Raw genomic sequence first — 21,595 nt, 5'->3', positions numbered from 1 at the left:
GCACTGCAGAAAAGACCGATGCTTTAGTACCCAGTACGTGCATGTGCTGATTCCCAAACCAGCTGCAATAGGACTGGTCACTGCCTGCTTCCCACAAACACACACAGAGCTGTCTTGGAGGACACAAGTGGATTTTGATTGATTCAATTATCTTTTTGAGTATTGTTTTGTTTTCCTGTTTCTTACAAACCGATTGTGTGAGTCAACTTGTGCATCTGCAGGAAGCTCTTGTGTCAACTCAGAAAACATTGCCTATAGTAATACTGTCAAGAAGTGTTAGCAACAAATGCAGATATCACCATTATCTGCATGCAGTCAACTGAGCTTCTGCTTCATTTTCAGCATGCTGAGGGACCAACCAAAAACCAGCCTTCCCCTAAAATTGCTGTAGTAAAGGTACAGCACATTCTAGTATACAAATGGTCAGGTTCCAACTATTTGGTCTGTCATGTTGGCTAAATTCTACCCAAGTCTTCCTGATATTATCAAAGAGCATTTTGAATTTCTAGGGATTCTATCACTACAGCATCTACCCAGCTGTTCTACAGCACTCCCATTTCAAGCTTGCACCCTTTTCCCACTGAAATTTATTAATACTTTCAAAGACTCCATGAACAGCAAAAATATTTCCTGACACAAAGAACAACTGAATTGGTCTTCAGGCCTTTCACACATGGTATAGAAATGTCACACTTTAATATGGAGAAAATAACTGTTGACACACAATAATTACATATAATGTCATATGATCTGGTATGTGCAATTTAGTGTTTTATTAAACAAATACAGTAGCTAACCAAAATCTGATTGCTGACAATGGGAAATTACATAAAGCCTATGTTCCTATGGCAATTACTGGTCATCTGAAATGATATATGCCCTAAAACATAATGCAGAAAATTATCTTCCTGTGAAATAAGAAATACAATAGAAATAAAGTTAAGGGACATGTTTATTTTGGAGCTTTCTGCAAGCAGAATTGCTTTGATACAAAATGAGTTCAATGATACAGTGCTACCATCCACTCAAGCAAAAGAAAACCTCACATTTACATGAATGCACTTTATATTGATATTCTTACAGAATAATAGTTCAGATATCCAGAATGTGTCTGGCCTCATTGAAAGCAATGGCACAGAAATGCTGCAAGGTATTGGAGTATCATATTACTGGCAAGTGCTTAATTAACTCTGTGAGTTCTCTGAGAGATGCTGTATAAATAAGGGTACTGTGAATGTGGGTCTGTATTCCTTAGTAGTTCTGCCGTACATCCTTTCGTGTTTGTTTAGTTAGCTCAAAATGTGTAATTGTGTCTTTTGGCATTTTAGTATTCTCTTTCTCTTTTTTAAAGAAAAATCATGAGGTATCCTTTACTGTTAACTAATGACATAGTGATAGGCCTATTTTATTGAGGTTGCAGAGACTTACTGTACATTCGGTACACTGTACATTCGGCAATTATTTTTAGCGTACTTTCTACACATTACTGTGTACAACTGTTAGTTTACATTAAAACTCTTCCCCCTTCTCACAGGATATGGCAAAACCAAAAACAAATCTGACAAAAATTATACACATAAAATAAGAAGACAAATACACAAATAAGGCCATCTGCAGAATTAAAAATCCACCTCTTGCGATATTTCACAATAATTTCTACATAATATTTTACATCTTACGAACTTAAATACTTAATGCAAAAACAAAAGACCTTTCTGGAGCCAATCATATTATCTCTTCAAGGACTTGTCCAATTTGCTGGCTAGTGGCCTTCTCTGGGGAGTTGGAATTTTGGAAGGCTTGGCTGATCCTGGCCGAGAACCTGCTCGGGGTGTCGGTCTGCTTGTGGCAGGAACAGTCTCTGACATATCTGAGCATACAGACTGGATTTCTGAAATGTCAAAGTCAGACGCGTCACTGCCGCGGCGGCTACTTGACCTGCTACCAGCCTTGCTTCCTGCTCGGCTTCCGGGTCTGCTTGAAGTTCTTCTGGTTTCTAGAAAGGGAGAGTATAACCATCAGTACTGGAGGTAAGGATGGAAAGGGCGTGCAGGTCTTTTTGCTAAGTCTTTGGCAACCCCCAACATTCCTCATTGCACAAACTAAACTTCTCTGCCAAGCAAGCTAGATGATGCCATACCTCCCACTAAAGAGAAGGAAATGTGAGATCAAATGCTGAGCCATAGTTAATTTGTCACTAGCACATCTCATTAAAAATGTATTATCCTGGCAACTTATCTCTACTCACTAAAAACACATTGTATATTCACTCCACAGCAAGAGCCTTTCTTTCCACCGCCATTTCCTCAGCTATGAATAGAAAGAATTCAATATCTGGCCTCTTAATGCATTCACAATTTCTCGATGTATGTTCCTTTTTTAAAAAAATCAAACCCATACAGTTGAAAGCTGCAAGTAAACAAGGGCAGAGTATACATTCTCCCAAAGAAAGGGCTGAGTAAATGAGCTCTCAGCAAGCCTGCTAAAGTGAACGCCTGCCCAGACAATGCGCCATGAAGAAAAAACCACAACAAAGAATCTTTAACAGAAGATCATTAACGTGTTTTTTCATAATTTTCCCATTTCTTATTGAATATTTTTGATCTTAACAAATCTGGTTCCCTGTATGTGTGAAGAACATAAAAGTTGAAACTGGAATCTTAGGTGGCTCCTGTTTCAAACCTATAGAAGACATGCACTCTTTGAACAGGATTTTCCAGTACTGCTCAGTATGCTCTACAGAGCTTAAGATGTGAGGGAAAGCCAGTAAAGCTATCTTCTGTTCTAACCATCCAGCCCTCTCCCTTATACAGAGCTGCTCTGAGGATCCTGGAAGACCACAGCTTCATTGCTTTCTATTTTCATATACTGTTTTAAAAACCGCTATGGGATATTCCATTAGTAAGGTCATCTACAGCTGCTCCTCACAGTTCTTCTTTCGCAAGGAATGGACAAGTCATGATTAAGTGACCACCGTGTTCCATCACAGTTGAACTTGAACACTGTGAAGAACTGAACCCTTTCTTTTAAGTAAATGCTTCTTCCCTAGTTCCTTAGGCAGATACACTGGAGATAACATTGTCAAGAAGGCTGCAGTCATGAATTTGCACATCCAGAGCCAAACGTACTGGCTCTGCAACCATGTAAACAGACGACCATTATCCTGATTATGCAGACCCTTGGCCATACTAATGTAGGACTTTCACTCCTTCCCACTCTTCTGACACCTCCCTCACATGACCCTAAGCATTCAGGTGGAAAACAATGCAAGGGGCAGACCAAGCTCTGAAGTATCAACACTCACCTGCAAACTGAGCTCTAACTCTGGTAGCTGCTGTTGACAGGATGCCACTGTCTTCTCCAGAGTGGAAACCCTTCCCTGAAAGATATCCTGGCAGCCTGAGCTTACTTCCTTGAATTGGTGTTCCCTATGCAAAATGAAAAAAAAAAAAGAAAAAAAAAGAAGAGAAAAAGGCTTTTTTCGCTGCCACTACTGAAGACAAGGTCTGGCTGGTATTAGGTAGCTCACAGCGTAGAATATGATCATCATAACAACATTCACTGCAAATCTGAAAGAGTGGTTTGAGTCATTACAGACATTTTTCATAACGTGAAATTTTGAATATTCCTTTAGCAGTTAATATTTGACGTAGTCCAAATGTAAAACAACAAAATCACTTTAACAGTCTGCTTGATATTAACCCTATAGCATTCTTTATGCATATTTCAATGCAGATGAAGAAAGAAAAATGCTACCTTCTTGTCATTAGTAAAGCACGTAAGATTAGTTGATGGTACATGACTTAGAGCTAAGTAGTGGAGGTTTTATGTCTGCACAACTTGAGTTTCCACCATTCTGACCCTGGCTACAGGTCATGAAAGTATTTGTTTTAATTTTACAAATATTTTGAAGGCAAAACAAAACTACTGAATTTCAAAGCCTCTTGCAGAAAAAAGACAAAAGACTAATTTAGAAAGTTCTTGTTCTCAATATATTGTCTGAAATGTCTCTACTCCACAAGCTGACCCTGCCTGCTTTCTCAGTTTTGAAATAAAATGAGTCTTGATTTATAATTTGCCCCAAATGGGCCAATTTCTTTCAAAGCCACAAGAATTAAATCCTTGAATCTCAAACGCATGTAGTATGTAAGACAGGAGGTGCATGCAAATAAAACCACAGTATTCATATTCACTTAAGCAACACAAAAATACTGAGTAAATATCCAATACAGTGACCAAACACTGCAGTGATGAATGTGGCATGCTAAGTGGCCTGGATACCAGCATTGTGTGTTCTGTGCCTTTGATTCCCATAAAATGGTGGGGTAGAATTAGTTACTAAGGGAAAGGTCCCTATTACCTTCACTTCTGCACTTTGGGCAAGGCACTGGGACAGAATCATTGGTGCAAGAAGAGATCAAGCTTGTTCTTAACATCTTCCCTAAACTCAAATGCAGTCTACACGTAAAATAAGTAACCACTCTCTTGGGCAGAAAATGCTGCAGAATGCCTCAGAAATTCACTGCAACCTATGCCACCCTACTTGTTCCATTCATAATCTTAAACCATGGTGGTTTACATAAAAGAAACTCACTGGCAGTTGTAAGAGCAGGTAATAAATACAGTGCCCTCATTTGAAATCAACACCAACTGCTTTCACCTCATTGTAATTTGATGAAAACGACACCTTTCCACGTCTATAAACCCTTTTAAGTACCATCAATTAATCTTAGAATCAGCTAAGAGATGAAAGAAATAGAGGAATATATTAGAAACTGACAACTGACTCAACTTTGTGCTATTATTACTTATTCTAAGCAACAGCCCCATGTGCTTGAAGTGCTGTATATATACACAAGCCTGCAGTGCGCACAGGCACCCACTGTCACAGAAGGAGGGAGTGCAAAGTTTGTTATGCATCTTTGAACAAAGCCACACCGAGGTCATGTAAACCCAGCACCAGACGGTGTCACATGAATAGCAATAGGCATCAAAGTGCAGATTTGTGAAAAGCAGATACAAGAGAGGCGATGGTGGCACAAGCTTCCCCTCACCGAGCCCTCCGTCTAACCCAAGGCAAGAGTAACTCCTACAAGTGACAAGTAGGTCTGCAGCCTGATCCAGCTGCAATCTTTTCACTGACTGTAATGACATGAGAGGAGACACTCTGGCTTCAAGCCCATTCAAATTTTCATCATACAACTTAAATGCTGGCACAATCCTAATTGTTACACCGGCAATTTCTATGTAAGTCCTAGGCTGGAAATAAGACCAAGGCTCATTTCCTGTTAACTCATCAAATAGCTATCTTATTAGAGCAACGACTGGTCACTACCCAGCTAAACAAAACTTCCAGTTGTTGGAAACATTATGTATCACAGTCAGTCTTTTGTGCCATCTTCTTCACAGTGATCGGGTATTTCTTTATTTAATGGTTTTGCACTGGAGATCATGATTTTTCCTACTTTTCCACATTTGCTGAACCAGTTCATTGCACACTGTTATGATTTATTAACCATTTGCACTTTAAACATAAATTCATTGAGGCTGAGTTTTCCTGAAAGTCAAAAACCATAATGAACAGAATGTAAAAAAAAAAAAAAAAAAGACTTGTGAAGAAAAAATAAGGAAAGAAATAATATGACAAAGGTCTAAAACAAAGACAATGCATTAATATGCCAAAGATGTTGCAGCTCTGAAGCACTGAAACTCTAGTGGCTGTTAGTGAGGTGACAGTTTTAGTGAAGGAAGGTCATTAGACTAGAATCTCGGTCCTTACTGTACCTCTGCAGATGACCCTTGATAGTCTGAGGATTCTGGTGGCTTAGAAGGAGTTGACGTTTTGCTGTTTGTCAACCATGGTTTACCATAGTTGCGTGTTAAATGATGGGGTGTCTGTATGAAACAACGGTAAATCAAAACATGAAGGACAGTAGATGGAAAACAATGTCATGGCGAAGGATACCCAGGCTGTCACAGGGAGACCAAATCTTATAGTAGAAGTAAAAACTAAGCAGAAAGAAGAACTGATGACAAATATTCTGACACAAAGTAATGGCAGAACTTCTTTTTTAAATTAAATGGAGAGGTTCATTGCTCTTTCAGAGCAACTCCCAAATTGCCAGTTAGCTCATGTGGCGCCTTAAATGTAAAGAATTCTTCTATTCCTGTGTCATAAATAAACAGTAGAGGAAATACACCAAAAAAACTTCTCAGATCCTCCCCAGACTATGAAATAAAATTGAGATACTTCTTCCTTATCAGCTAGGAGAAGCACCAGTATTGTTGGAACAAGTGAGAAAAAAGGTAACCCATCTGTTAACCCAGATCTGTTAAGCAGTGTATTTTTGTTTGTTTCTCCTTACCTTCGGCGTACTTGTAGCAACTGCTTGTGGAGCAGCTGCCTGGCCAGCTTGACTTGACAGAGAAGTAGATCTGTTGGGAGAGGCACCCCTTGAAGAGGGTCGTGACCTACGGCCCCTTGGTCGGAAAGCTGCCATGCTCTGACTGGCACCATCTGCCAAAATGAACTTTTCACGGAGCTCCACATTTGTCCTCCCTTTAGCTGCAGCAAAGAGAGGTGTTCATTTAGTCAGACAGGAAAATTGTCACAAGGTTGCTTATAGTCATTTTTGCCATGCCAACTCCAACACATTTTAACAATAAATAAAATGCATTACTATGTAATGCATTTATTTTGGACACAGAAGAGTTATGTGCAGAACTCACTTATTCTAATACTTTATGCCAGCAGGAATGAACCACTGTCAAAGGAAGTCAGCGTGATAATGGAATGCTCAACGTGCTAAATCATTGTTAATCAATCAACTATTAATACATAGACACAACCTGATGAGCAGGTTTTGCTAACTCTACAGCTACTCATAATAAATAATACTTGCTTGGATGTTCCAGAAGAAATTGCTAAGTACAAATTACAGGAAAGCAGCAAATATATTTATTCAAAACTATGTCGTTATGTAGTTTGGCAACATGCAATGATGAACAGAAAATCCAAACTATGATGAGGTAACTGGTGGCTAAGCACTCACACACACAAACACACATACAAGTGAATGTTCTGCAAGAATAGATGCAAGACATGTTAGGATTTAACTGTGTCAGTGTGAATGACAATTGTTTTTGAAACACTCTTCAAGCGTGTCAAAAAAAATCAGCTTGCAAAGCACCAGCCCATGTAGGAACATATTAAGCTAAATGTGATGGGTGAAGCATATTGTTAAAAGTATTTATATTTAAAAAGTGGGAAGGAAATGAAGAGAGAGGAGAAGAGGAGGAGAGGGAGACAAAGAGAGGGGTTTGCCAACCTATAGTAGGCTGAGTGGTAATTGAAGAGTTTGATTCCGAACGTAACATTTTACTCCCGTGATGATGAACTAGAAAAAATGACACAGGACATGGGTCACATTAAAGAAAATCGTTAGCAAGAGAAGAAATCAAGTACAGCAGCTGCATATGCAAGAGACTCGGAGCACCAGGCCAAAGACAGGACTCAGAGCAAAAGCTGCCCCTAAGTGCTCTGAGGCGCGTTCTCAAAAGGTCTCCTAGGCAAAAAGCAAATAGCTCTTGGACAGACTTGACTGCAGTCCCAAGTATATGTCTGTAACAATGGTATTTATCTGCTGACATAAAGAAGTAATAAAAGCTTTCTATATATATTCTATATAACTAGGTCGAATAATTTTAAAGCTGTTTATGACAACACTCCTTTGAAATGTGATTTAACTGAATACACAAGAAGCCCTTGGTGCAAATGCAGATTTTCTAGGTGAAGTGCTTAAGGAAAAGTCTGAAACTGTACTACTGACATTAATGACTACTTTGCACCACTGACTTCAACAAGACTAGGATTAGATACCAATGCACAATGTCCAGTGTCCAGATGTTTTTACACAGATTAGCATTCCTTTAGACCCACTGTGCTGACTTTCTCATCTGCTCATGTATTTCCATGAAAAAGGGATAAAGTACTACAGAAAATACTATACAGATACATAGAATACAAGATTTATTAAAGAAGAGGGGATAAAGTTCCAAAGAACTCTTAATCTGAGGACAGTAATAAGGAATTTCAATTAATTCGACAGTTATTAAGTACTGTATCTTTCAGAATCAACCCAGGTGGGAATTACACCAGTCTAGCTGTCAATAGGCCTGAGAAAATGTTTGGGATACTTCAAAACTAATGAATGAAGTCAAATATTTTGAGGCACATTTCATTTCTCTCTACCCTGCACTTTTGAGAAACAGGAGTAGAAAGCTATAAGATAAGGATGACTCTGCAGGCATAAATGACTTTCCTATAGTAGTAGGTGCAGAATCAGGTGCTAAATTTCAGTTACATCTGTGGCCCAATGCCAAAAAATGTTATGTTACCATCACATTTCTTTAATAAACAATATATGTAATATGTTGATAACCAAAAGGACTATTGTTATTACTGCTTAAAAACTCAGATGTCACCATAAGGCTATGACAGCTCTTTTATGATACTATGATAATAAATTTTATAGATACCTTTTAAGCATGTAGACAAAGGTTTCTAGCCCTTAGGGGCACACTGACAGCCCTTTAGAGGTTTTATGGTTGCTTCTTTTTGGATTTAATGGGGGTTTGTGGTAGTTTCTTTTTGGATTTAACGTTCTTGGACTTGGTATAACAATTGCTACAAATACAAGCTCTCCACCCTCTCAAGATCTCTATCATGCTGTTTAGAAACCTTTGTCCCAAAGCAGAAGCTCTATGAGATAGCTGACACTGGATTAAGGTCTTGCAGGACAGTTGATGCCTGCCTTCACTAGCTCACTTGCCTCTCCTGAACTCCTTTGTATTGTCCTTGTGCTATTACAATATTGTGATTCTACAAAACTCCCAAAAGATAAAAACGCAGTAAATTTAATCCTGCTAGTTAATATATAGAATTACCTAGTTAGAGAATATCAGCTCACTCTGAACATAGTCATTGTTACACTTCCTGCAATTTTACTACTCTGGCTACTATTTGACTTTTATCTATCCAGCTCCCCTCACAAATGGCTTCTTTTGTATCTCCAGCGGCTTCTCCAAGAACAATGTCTGACAGAGTCTACTTTCCCACTACAGAAGTAAGCTTTCCGACAAACTAAAACGTCATTACGTTGCTGTGTACTGATAAAACAATGCACTGGATACAATGCCCTGGTGGGCATTGTGACAGAGCGCTCTCTACTTCCCCAGAGTACAAAGTCATCCTGACCAGAGCATTTTCCACTTGCTTTACACAAGGCTCAGGGCTCTGCAAAGTGGTTCTGGGGAGGATGCCAATGAGAAAACAGGGCCACGAAGGCAGAGCCTGAAAGCCTGGGCGCAGCCACTGGCCAGAGAAGATTTTATTGGTTGTTACTCTTTGATTCAATTGCCTTATTTTGAATTACTGCCTTAAAATTTCTCTCTTGTTGAGGAGGTTTTATTGGACATTTCTCTGTGCTATTTCTGCCAAGTCATACAAGCAGCTTACATGCCATAAACTCCGTCTAGGTCAAGATCAGTTCTTATTTACAATACTCTAATGCTGGAGGAACTGTGCAGGAGACACCACAATTGTTCTAGACATACATCAGTGCAACTGAAGAAGATCTCAACCACGGGATTTAAAGTTTACAAAAAACAGATCATTACGTGACATTTAGTGAGATGATGTTTACAGAACCGCCATTTTATACAATTCAATCTCCACCTCGAGAGACAATGAACGGTGATTGTATCCAAATAATTGTCTGCATGTACATTTTAACAGTTGTGTTACATACCCCTGCAAGGATCGTTTTTCACTAAGAACTCATCCAGTGCCATCCAGCCACCTCCAACACGAACCATGACTGTACTTCTTAGGATACGAACAAGGCGCAGTTGTTGAGAGTCACCAAACTGCAACAAAAATCAAACAACAGTCTGAGGCTCTTGGTTGTTCAGATGTAGCTCAGCATTGATAGGTTAAGAATTAGACACTTTAAAAAGTTTATTTTGATATTTAATTATTAGTAAATGCTAAAAATCAGACTTATTTATGCAGATTATTAAAGCTGTTAAGATTTCAAATCAGATGCCACTGCATTAATCCAAAGGAGATGGCAGGACGGTAAGAAAGAATCTCAGGTTTAATTTTATGCTTGATTCTCAAATATAATGAGCTCATAAAGGAAGTAAAATTAGTAACACATTATTTAATTGGTTATGATTGGTGTTTGTGCAAATTAATGAAGACTTATTTTCATTATCTCACTGTTAAGATCTTAAGCAAACTCTTTTCTGCAACAGTCTACATTTTAATGTCAGCTGAAAGGAAGGCAGCATCACTTTAAACAATCAGTATGTGGGCTGGAAGTCCAATGCATTATGAGTGTTGCACAGTTCTACCAATTGATTCATTTATAGGAATATTTTCATGTACAGCATTGACGCTGGTCACCTATAGTGAGGTGCACGTGGGGAAGGGAACATCAAAGAAGCAATGAATGATCAATAGCTATCACTACTGTCCTTTCTCCTTTGTTATTACTATTATCCTTTGTTATAAACTGTTTGTCACTCTTCTGTTTACACACTGAGGTTCTTCACAGTTCAGAGATGCACAAAAACCTGTTTCATACTAACTCTGGTACTAGCCCATTCTTCCTTAGGGCTGATGGCCAGGCCTAATGTATGTTTTGCTCTTGAAACCTGCATAACAAAACCTATGCAGTATCTCTGTCCAAATCCAGATCAAATAAAACATGACCAAAATGTTGACCCTATAATCTCATGAAAACTAACCAGAAGAATTCAGTACTTTTTAGCCAATGCCACTAAAACATTTATTTTTGTATCGGATCATAGGGCCAACTGCAATGCGCTCTCACGCCATCATACAGAGCACTGAAACGAAAGAAAGTCAAATACAACTCCTTGGGATAATCTTTGACCCCTGGAGAAGGCTGGCCATAGTTCAATTGTACCTACTTGCTCCCATGAGGGGACTGAAATGCTTTAAATGCAAACCACATAAACATGCTCCCAGTTGTAAAATAACTTTCATTATTTGGTACTACTTCAGCCAAGAAGAGAGAGTAAGTTTAAAGGAATATTACTTCTAGGAACCAAACAAAAGCAAAGTTGCCACTTAATTCAATAATAAATTTTGTGTTATAAGAACATTCACATGAGCATTATTCGTACGGGCTTTTTAATAATGCATTCAGTATGTGCTGAACATAGAACAGTTTTATATATGCAGATCAAAGTCCAAAAAAAAATCACATCTAAATTGATGCTGCTTATTCTCATTGCCTTGTTTCTAGAGAATTTTTTCTAGAGGTTCTACAGACACTTTTTTCTTGTCCTTATTTTTCCCCATCCTAGCTTAATTCTTCAGTTAGACCCCATTAGACAACTATATAAAGGATCAGATACAGTGAGGCTCCTGGAAAGTAACACAGGTATCTATCAAAAGCATTTTTCCTAATGGTAACTCAGTCCATTTCCTTCTTAAAATAGACTGGATACCAACTTTCCCCGAACAGGATTTACCATTGTTTCAAATAATCAGAGGTAAAAACATAAAAGTCTAGTTTAAGCTACAAAAAGGGCTGTTCTTGACAATAGCCATAAAACTTCACTGTCACTAGAGAAGCCTCAGCTAACCTGCTGTAGGTTCTTTTCGCCTATTTCAAAAATATGTATTTAGTGATTCACTGTGTTAGTACATGAAATGCCAACAATCATTAGGTTCCTGATCAGTCTGCTTGATTTGCATAGTGATGAAAATGAAATCTTTTCTCTAACGGGCAATAAATAAGTGATGACACTGGGATCTGTTTACTGCTATTAGCCTTTAAAAAATACAACACAGAATTTTGAAGCATTCCACTATAAACCTGAAAACTGATAAAATAATAGTAATTCTAGAATTGCAGTTTAAATGCTTAAGATTTTTTACGAGTGGAATTGCTGCTGACCGTTATCTGGTTCCTTTAAAAGTAATCTCCTTAATGAAGAAAATGGCCAGAGAAAGCAGATGAAGGATTGAAGAGAAGGGATCCTGAGAAAAGGAATGCTCCACAGCATATAAAGAAATACCACAGCTGACCAGCAATGAATTAGCTGAAGATGAAAGGATGGCAAGATGACTGATCGCTGCAAGCTTAAACCACTATGTGTTTGGGGGGGGGGGGAACGAAGAAAGAAAAGAAAAAAAAAAAAGAAACTTCATAACACATTCCACTGGTTTATACCTGATTTCCCAGGAAGAACTGATAAGAAATGAAAAATGGAAGAAAGACACGATTAGTTTACAGGAAATTCTCTACATGGTTCTAGAACACATGCAAACTAACACATTAGACATTCTAAATAAAGCATCTACGTCAGAGATGAGCGGGTATCTAGCCATCCAGAGACTGAATACTGGAAAATATTCGAGGCCTTTGTTGCCTTCCCATTGCTGTTTCTGTGGTCTTTTAAAATAATTTACAAGTATTTAGTAATCTCTCTTAGCCAAATATTGAATATTTCATCTGAAATTGTTCTGGTTATTGAATCTAGGGGTAGCAGATCTTTCTCTACAATGCGATATTTATTTTCCTATGATCTAAGTTTTTTCTGCAGATTTCTAATGCATTTCTTACACTTCAGAAGGAACAGTGTGCTCCAATAAAACAACACGGGAGGATAAAAGTGATTAAATGTGCTTTGGTAAAAGATCTTTGAAGTATAACACAGTACCACAGGAAAATATCAGTCACTGTTTTTATAGAACTAATAGAAAATCAGCTATAGTTTAAACACTTTGGGTTTCCAGGCAGAAAGATTGGCTTTTAAGGAGCTGTTGTATGTTATGTAGGCATGCGTTTGTGCAGTTAGCTTTTAAAAAATCCCCATACACTGAAAACAAGCTTCAGTAACTTCAGCAAAAATAAATACAAGCAGCAGCATTTTCCCATATTTTTCACCTATATTTTCTAACAAGAAAAAAAACATAAAATTTAGACAAGCTTAAAGAACGAAATCTGTCACTGTCATATACAAAAAACCTGTAAATTTATATAGACTCATTCCTTGCATAAAACATATCTTATGAAGAATCTTTAAGCTGAAAGAACTAAGAAGATCCTTAGAAGACTTACCCTGTACTTGTTATCCCCAATCTGTTCCACTTGAAACCGTTTTGCACATTTACATTTAGCTACCTGTCTCGTAACCTGCAAAAAAAAAATCACAACTGGAGAATTACTTTACTGCAAATATCACACTTCTACAGATTTGTGTAACTGGTAAACTTCAAATTATATAGGACTGAAAATAAAATTAATTATTAGAAAACATGACCCCTGCAGAACAGAATATGATCTAAGAAAGCAGAGAATGTACCTCATCTTCAATTTTGTCAGCATCTGTGAGAGGTTTGTATGCATCCTTGTTTGGATGAAGAGCTGCTACAAATTCATAATAGTCAATATATCCATCACCATCTCTATCAAAAATATCTGCAACAGCACTCATCTCAAGTCGGCTTGTTGGGAATTCTGTAAGGGAAAGACAGCAACAAAAGCTAAGGTTTTTGGCTTTCCAATCCCACTACAATGCAAGGCTTTATCACAAATATTAAAAGGCATTTAGACACTAAGTGACAAATAATGCTTATAAAAAACCAAGGACATTCAAAAGAGTGAAGGAATCTTTCTGGGGGAAAAGAAGAAAAAGTATTTCCAGTGTTTATCTAGATATTGGATTAAAATAAGTATCACAGTGTGGCTTGAAGAGAGACACTGAGGGTGCATATTCAACTGTAAGACATATGTATATTTTTTTTTTAACATTTTGACCTTCAAAGTGCATAAAATACCACAAATTAACGTGACAAATTATTAGTGAGGAAAGGTCAAGTGAGAATTTCACTGGTAATCAAATTTGGAATGCAAGGCCTTCCCACTGCAGAAACACGCATGGTGTTTTGTGAAATCCTTCTTTAGATGGGAGTTCACAGCAATAGAATGTTAACCCACAGAGAGATTCTTTAAAAATGGTTAAAGAAAATTTCAAGATGGTGAACAGGGATTATATCATCAGTATTCAGCAGTTATAAGTTGATACCAACTGAATTAAATGAGTAGCTTGGTGGTATCAGGGTTTTTTTACCAACTTCTGTCAATTCATGCAAAACAGCAACGTCCACAGATAGGGACAATACTATTGCATTTCCTAAAGCAGGGGGGAAATATATACACTACAATATTCTCAAACTGAATAACTTTAACACGAGATGCTAAAAGCCCAATTCTGAATCTTCACTGCTCAAAGCAGAAGTCTCCTTGATCTGAAGATAAAGGACTATTTTAAGTAGCAGGCTCTTATCTGTTAGGAGTCAGTTGCTAAAGGGTAACATGATCACACACAGACATGATGTGCAAGGACTACAGTACACCAACTGTGCATACCTAAGGAATACCAATCCATCAGGAAACCTAGGAAAAGTGCCTTCCCAGTTTGATTGCTTGGCATTTTGATCCTCATTATACAAGTATACGAATATGGTCATGGTACATGGAAACACTGGTTTCAGAAATTACATTATTTCCTTCTATTATTAGAACTACTCCATGTAAATTCTTTAACCAAAACCATATGAACTGACCTTGAAAAATACAGGTTTTATAAGGTATGTTTTACTATTTTGATTAGTCAATGAAAAGTAATTGCTGAAGTGGCTAGTGTACTGTAGGAATGACAATCTGAGCCCAGTAATCTATTAGTTAGCCAATAATATAAATGTGACATTTATAATCTGATTCAGAATGTAAAAGAACAAGAAAGAGGTTCTCGAATCTAGAAATATTTTCATGTAAAATAATTACAGACTAAAATAATCATAATTAATGACTTCAAAAGGGAAATCTGTGACCTTCTAACAAGAAACTGCATATGGTATACTATGTAGACAGTAAGACTTCATGAGAGGTTTGTTCCAAGTTCAACATTAATTTTAAAACTTACTTGAAGAAAGAATTCCATCTATAAATTCTTGCCTTGTTATCTTTCCATCCTGATCTTTATCAATCCTTCTAAAGAAGTCCATCACACGAGACTTCTTATGGTTCATCCATCGCATGTATTTTTTCCTCCAAATATCAAAATCAAAGTTGGCAAATTCTCTCAGCTTAATAAAAAAAGAGAAAAACTTTTTTCAGTTGAAATTAATCAGTCTAGAAAAAATCAGTGAGGCAGCTACCAATTGCATTCTTTCGAATAACTGGTTCTTTGGGAACCTATATGAACATTCTAAGCATCTTAACTCCTCACATTTGAAATGAGAATGACAGCTTTTAAAGCATGTTAAATCATGTGTATTGGTGTTTTCAGTTAACTGTATTGTACAGTACACCACAACAAATACGGAAGTTGTTTACAGTATTTACAGTATTGACAATCTAATCAGGGTAATGATTTCATTTACCCTAAATTAGGGTAAACAAAATTATGCAAAAAATATGTATATTCTATACAGTCTTTTTCTGACCTCTTCAAGTCTGTCCAAGGCATCATTAAGCTTCCTTCTTCTTTCCAAGGCCAGAAGCCAGACTTGCTGCCATTTGCTGACTAGAAGGTTCACCCGTGGATTCTTGGTTTCGATTTGTGCCTGAGCTGCTGATGGATATATGCCTGGTGTTGGGGAACGCTTTCCTATTAAAACATGACAAAATGTGTATCTTCACCCAACTCAAATAAAACAAACATTCACACAAAGGGTACTTGACTTTCCTGTCCCAAATAATGAGTCCATATCCTGATGATTCCATCTAATGGGATATTGGTTTTAACCATTGCTGGGGAAAGGCCGTATCGTGGTTAAAGTACCTTTTGTTTAGCCAGAAGCAGCTAGTAGTGGCTGCATCAGTGAAGCTGCACAGGTTCAATTAAGTATCTGCAAACCTCTCAGAGAGTTGCAAAGTAAACAACCTGATTTTAGAAGCAGGTTCAATGTATGGGTAAGAATAAAACACAATGGGTAAGTATATCTAAAAATACAAAAAGCAATTTCCTCACTTGATGATTCACCTTCCACTCAACTTCAGTGAACACACTTTCTAATTGAATACATATAATTTCCATAGACAGTAAGAGCAAAAATTTTGTCTCTACATCGTTACGTAAAAGAAGCTGTTTGCGCTTTCAGATAATGGTAGATTTGCAAAGACTTAGAAAGTGCACACTCTTGGATGTTTAATAGCACATGAAAGCTGCACACTTTAAAAATAGGTATTCAAGAAGTACAGGACAAAATTTAAAATTACAAGTCTGCTACGAAAAATTTCCTCACAATTAAAAATGAGAATTAGAAAAATCAGCCCAGAGAATTTCACCCTGTTTCACTAGAAGCCAATCAAACCTATTCAATTATTAGTAATCTGTTATCTTTATACATAGAGCAATGCCCGAAAATACTTCGCTACTTACTTCCTGCTCTCCCCTTATCAAGGACAGGAATATGAGATTGTACTGGAGTGGGTTCAAGTGCCTTTCTTTTGTAGGTCTTTGTAACTTTATCCACATCAGGTTGCTTTCTGGTCATTTCTTCCATGAATGTCTGCAATAGATATAGGTGGTTTTAATTAGCAGTACACAAAAGTGACCACAGGAATGAAAAACACATACAATAGCAAAACACCAAAGTTTCAGGAATGGCACAGAAAGCCTCTTAAAATGCCAGCCTCACAAAAAACAGAGAGAATTTGTAGGCAAGCAAAACTGGCAGTATAAGCTTTTAAGACCATTATAGCCTGGCTGTTAAAGGAAGGCTAAATCCGAAAAAAGTCTGTCATACTCCTTTATTAACTGTGTATGGTGAGGTGATTATAAAGGAATTCTAACTCTGAATACTCAGGTGTTCCCTGCTGTCCAGACTGCAGTTCACAGAAGTGAGGCAACTCTGATGTATAAGCTGGACTAAGTCTATGAGTATTCACTGCACCAGCAGCTCCCTCTGGCACTTCATAACCCTATTTTTTAAATTCAGTCACTCAAACCCCATTGCAACACTAGTTCTTAAGGCAGCAGCATTATCATATATTTCACATCGGGTTTTTTTATTATTACTCTTGTTCCTATGCAGAGTTGTAGGTTTGGTTTTAGACTAATGTGGCACTGCATTTTTGTTTGGTTTTTTACCTCTGTTGAATGAACTACAATCACATCATACACATACAAATCACAAAACTGAAAAGGGATTTGATTACTAGGAGAGAAAACAGCTAAGAAGAGATTCACACTTGATCAGGAAGCCTAGCTGAAATGTGAGCAGCATCTGTCGAATGTGTAGGACAAGTGTCATTTATCATGCCTTACCTGATGTTCAGCTATAAGTGCTTTAACTTCCTCGATCTCCTGGGGGATAACCTCTTTATCTTTTTCAGTAAGGGTAGTCTCTGCCCACTGCAACCAGGACAGCAAGGCTTCCAGCAATTCCTGGTTAGCAATAAGCCCAGCCAGAGCTCCTGCCAGTCTCTGTTGATGTTGTTTAGCCCATGCTAAGACCTTGATAAAAGAATCAATGTATGAATATGTGCACATCTGAAATTTTTTTCAAATGTATTCAAAATTGCTCTGCTAACTGTAAACCCAGAGCTTCCTTCCAGACCTACTGATGTTTGATTATCAAAGGTGGTTGATGTAGTGGCTTATCACTAAAGGTGCTAGGCAACTAGAATTCCCAGTTCAACTATTTTTCCCCCAGATATTCAGGATTAGGTGCTGTTAAATGCAATAAATAGCACGTTCAGGCAACATATTAAGAAAGTTATTAAACAATATGTATAAGTTAGTTAATCATACAGGATTTGGTGTTCCTCCTGGGCACTCCTGAAGCCATACTTCACTTACAACAGTATTCTGATTTTCTTTAAACATACTATACACAGAAAATACCACCTTAGCAGCCAAGAGTGTGGTACACCCTCTGAGACCTACTTGTAGCCATTCGTATCATTTGGAAATCATCTAGATTATGTTGGACTGAAATCCTCCCTAATACAATTAGAAAATGCTTCAAATTTGCCTGTATTATCTTTCCTTTGCAACTTCTAAGCTTCTCCCCCTGAAACTATTGGCTTTCTTCACATGGGAAGTGTAAGGCAGTATTTCCTTTAATACATACAAAGAAGATTGACCATCTGCTTTAGTTCTTAAAGCCCTATAAATTTTGAAATAAAACCTAAGGAAGCATGGTATTCACATCCATCATTGCGGGTATTTTAAATGTTTAGCTCTCAACAGCTGGATCATTTCCTCCCAGTGTAACTACCATGTTAGTTGTCAGCTATCTTCCAAAGATGGACTATTGCAATGAAGATTGCTTGACATATACTGACCTCTTCAAACCTGGCTCTGATGATTGTTATCCAGTGCTTAATGGTGGTGATGGAGTCTGGGTGGCAGATAGCTAGGATAGCTTCTCCCATACCTGTTGCTTTATTCAGTTCTGTCTTTTTCTCTTCCAGTTTCTTCATGAATTCCTAAACCAGAGGTAACAATTTCAATTAGATGTTGACAAAATTTGCAAGAGAAAAGTTAAAAATGTTTAAAAATCTTGTTCCACATAAAGCATAAATGAAGCTCTAATATGTTTACCCCAGCTTGCCGCTCCTTAGAAGTCCACCACACTGCAAATACTGAAAAGACACATTGTTATTAAAAATAGAAGGAAAAGCACAGCATTTTAGAAGTGCTGTAAATTGACTGTATGAATGTTAGAATCATTATTGGCAACATTTCAGATGACTTGCTTTGTCTGTCAATTACCACAATTCTTCATAACAACCTATCAAGCTCCTAGCAGAGGGTGGAAATGACCAACTGTAATTACATGCTCAGACAAGAAAATAGAGGACTTCAGGAGCAGCTATACTAAACTAACACAAGTGTGTAACTCAGCAGCTGAGGGGGAGAAATACAGCAAGAATAGGGATAGAGGCTGCAAATTAACCAGCTGTTTTCAGGGGCTCTACCATGTGGGAAAAATCTTGTAAAAACAAAAGGATGTTTACAGCTTTAGACATCCAAGCTCATAGCCACTGATGTTTTTAGGGAGTCCAGCAGAGGAAAGGGTGGCAGGACCAGAAATGGATGGGGGGGGTGGGCGGAAACAGCAAAAAAACCCTGAAGGACTTTTCTCATCCTTTCTGTAGTTTGCATTTCCTCTTTTGTTTTGGTTTGGTTTTTAATTATTATTACTATAATGGTTTTACTAGTCTGCCTATTTTGTTCTGCCTAAATGTTGCTTAAGTGCCTAGTGGAATTTTTTGTTTCATTTTAGCATCTTTAATTGGGCTACAAAATGGAACCATGTCTCTGAAAACTCTTCCTCTCTCCATCCACAAAGGACTATTTTGGATTCCAGAAATTAAAGATCAGCCAAGTCAGAGTCTAGAAAATTCACAGCCACCTAAACATTGTAAAACCAGATTCTACAACAACTCATAATGACGCTATTCTGGGCCTTTACAAAGTAAATATGAAGCTATTATGAAAGAAAAGTATAAAAGAAATAACCTCTTCTACCTTGTTCTAAAAGCCTGGAATAGATAGGCTGCATATTTAAAGAGATTTGTTACTAACTGGCTTAAGCTTAAATTAATGTCAGAGTTCAAGACCCAATCATAATAGCAGTCCCTCTCTCAAAAACATAGGAGTTCTTACAGTATTTCAGTTCAAAATGGTTTTGAAAAGTCAAGATGGGTTTTACTGAGAGTATCAAAATGAGTCAGGGCTAGGAAAAAAAGAGGTAACAACAACATTGTTTTCCCTGAACAACTGTACTATAATATCTCAAACTGTGAATCTATGACACATTCCATTCAGTCTATTAAGATTTCTTTCAGTAAAGGATACTAATTGAATTGAACTCTGGCAGTCCAGTGATACAGACGCATTTACAAAAGAGGTGATGGGATGCTTCTCATTAACTAATGCAGTGCATTAACCCACCACACTTCTCAGTCCCTGGAGAGTTTGGCAAGTGACAGAAACTTCTCTGCCTGAGACGGAATTCATTAAATCATATGCAGTATTCAAGAAAAGAAAATCAGTAATGGGCATGAAGACCATTTGGACAAAATACCATCCCAAAGAAACCTTTCGAAATGTAGCTGGATACAAATGCATTAAAACTATGTTACAAGAATCACAGTGACAAAAGGAAAATACATTTCATATTTACTTAAATAATGTCAGTCATACCTTTTTTTACATTAGTATTGCAGCACTATAATACAGACATTACATTTCAAACTCATACATTACATTTTCTCTTATTTTCCTTTTTTTTTTTTTTTTGTTTCTTGAAAGCTGATATTACAAGCTTAAGAGGAGAGACCCCTTACTCAAGGGAGATTTTGCTCCATGTGCTTATTGAGTGGTAAAGCAACAGTGCCACAATCTTTCTTAGCTTGAAAATTTCTGTATGTCTATTATTTGGCCTTTAAGAAGAAAATGTGGTTGGGAGAACATCATCTAAAGTCTCCTAAAAAACTTTAAGTACAGTATGGCCACATCTAACACTGAATTTGGTTGTGTTGTGCTAGCAACTATTCTCCCCACCTGGACAGGGTTTCTCAGAGACAAACTTTGCTTTGGTCTGAAGTTCCAAGTTATGCTTTAGCTTTGGCAGCACAATTCTGAGCTTTTGTACAGAAATATTTTGTTAGTCAACCTACATGGTAGAAGGAGCATTTTAAGCTGTTTTTTTCTAATTATTTCAGTGGACCTAAGATTTCATTCAGACAATTCTTTCTTCTGTATTCAGAAGACAAAAAAATTAAATAAAAGGGAACTGATGAAGCACATGTGGAGGAAAAAGGCAGCTGAAAGACAAATTTCGCTGCATTGGAAACAGCAGGTTGCTACTGCCAACATTAGTCAGCACACACTGATGCACACATACATTTGCCGGCTAAAGGACAGCATCCAGTTTCCAGGGCCCTAAATTAAATCTGAAAACTTCTTCAAAACATTGCAGTCTGCAGTCCTTAGTTACAAACCATTATAGTTGTACCCTGCACGCACTCCTCTGCATAATATTATTCCCAAACTCAATTTAAACAGGATGCTTTTCCACTCTCCGTAAGTTTTGTTATAACTTTCTTCAGAACAAAGATGAACACATCCATTATTCTTATAATTTATTCTATAATATTGTGGGCACTACATCGTTGGTACTATTACTACTGCACTTATGAGAAGAGTTTTGTAGAGACTTAGAATCATAGAATCATAGAATAGTAAGGGTTGGAAAGGACCTTAAGTTCCAACCCCCCTGCCATAGGCAGGGACACCTCGCACTAAACCATGTGGCCCAAGGCTCTGTCCAACCTGGCCTTGAACACCGCCAGGGATGGAGCATCCACAACCTCCCTGGGCAACCCATTCCAGTGCCTCACCACCCTCACTGTAAGGAACTTCTTCCTTATATCTAATCTAAACTTCCCCTGTTTAAGTTTGAAGCCATTATCCCTTGTCCTACCACTACAGTCCCTAAGGAAGAGTCCCTCCCCAGCATCCTTATAGACCC

At 37.6% G+C, this 21,595-nt stretch overlaps 1 protein-coding gene across 6 annotated transcripts in view; it reads right to left on the bottom strand.

Annotated features, from left to right (window-relative positions):
* Positions 1-749: 749 nt before the first annotated feature.
* DST (dystonin) overlaps positions 750-21,595 on the bottom strand; it is a 296,378-nt gene continuing 275,532 nt past the window's right edge. For 4 of the 6 annotated variants that reach the window (XM_032920000.1, XM_032920005.1, XM_032920001.1 and 1 more), the window contains 14 exons: positions 18,399-18,542; positions 17,377-17,565; positions 16,489-16,618; positions 15,551-15,714; positions 15,028-15,190; positions 13,405-13,559; positions 13,161-13,235; positions 12,270-12,287; positions 9,810-9,927; positions 7,329-7,397; positions 6,366-6,565; positions 5,785-5,895; positions 3,305-3,428; positions 750-1,996 (listed from right to left, as the gene is read on the bottom strand). In XM_032920000.1, the coding sequence (XP_032775891.1) occupies positions 1,731-1,996; positions 3,305-3,428; positions 5,785-5,895; positions 6,366-6,565; positions 7,329-7,397; positions 9,810-9,927; positions 12,270-12,287; positions 13,161-13,235; positions 13,405-13,559; positions 15,028-15,190; positions 15,551-15,714; positions 16,489-16,618; positions 17,377-17,565; positions 18,399-18,542 (1,926 nt within the window). In that variant the 3' untranslated portion in view covers positions 750-1,730. The remainder of the gene's footprint in view (positions 1,997-3,304; positions 3,429-5,784; positions 5,896-6,365; positions 6,566-7,328; positions 7,398-9,809; positions 9,928-12,269; positions 12,288-13,160; positions 13,236-13,404; positions 13,560-15,027; positions 15,191-15,550; positions 15,715-16,488; positions 16,619-17,376; positions 17,566-18,398; positions 18,543-21,595) is intronic. The other 2 variants (XM_032920003.1, XM_032920004.1) reach the window with 2 other exon arrangements.

This window comes from Strigops habroptila, chromosome 6 (assembly GCF_004027225.2).
Source record: "Strigops habroptila isolate Jane chromosome 6, bStrHab1.2.pri, whole genome shotgun sequence".
NCBI classification, from domain to species: domain Eukaryota; kingdom Metazoa; phylum Chordata; class Aves; order Psittaciformes; family Psittacidae; genus Strigops; species Strigops habroptila.
The sequence above is the reverse complement of the archived record's forward strand: the minus strand, read 5'-3'. Positions and strand labels throughout refer to the sequence as shown.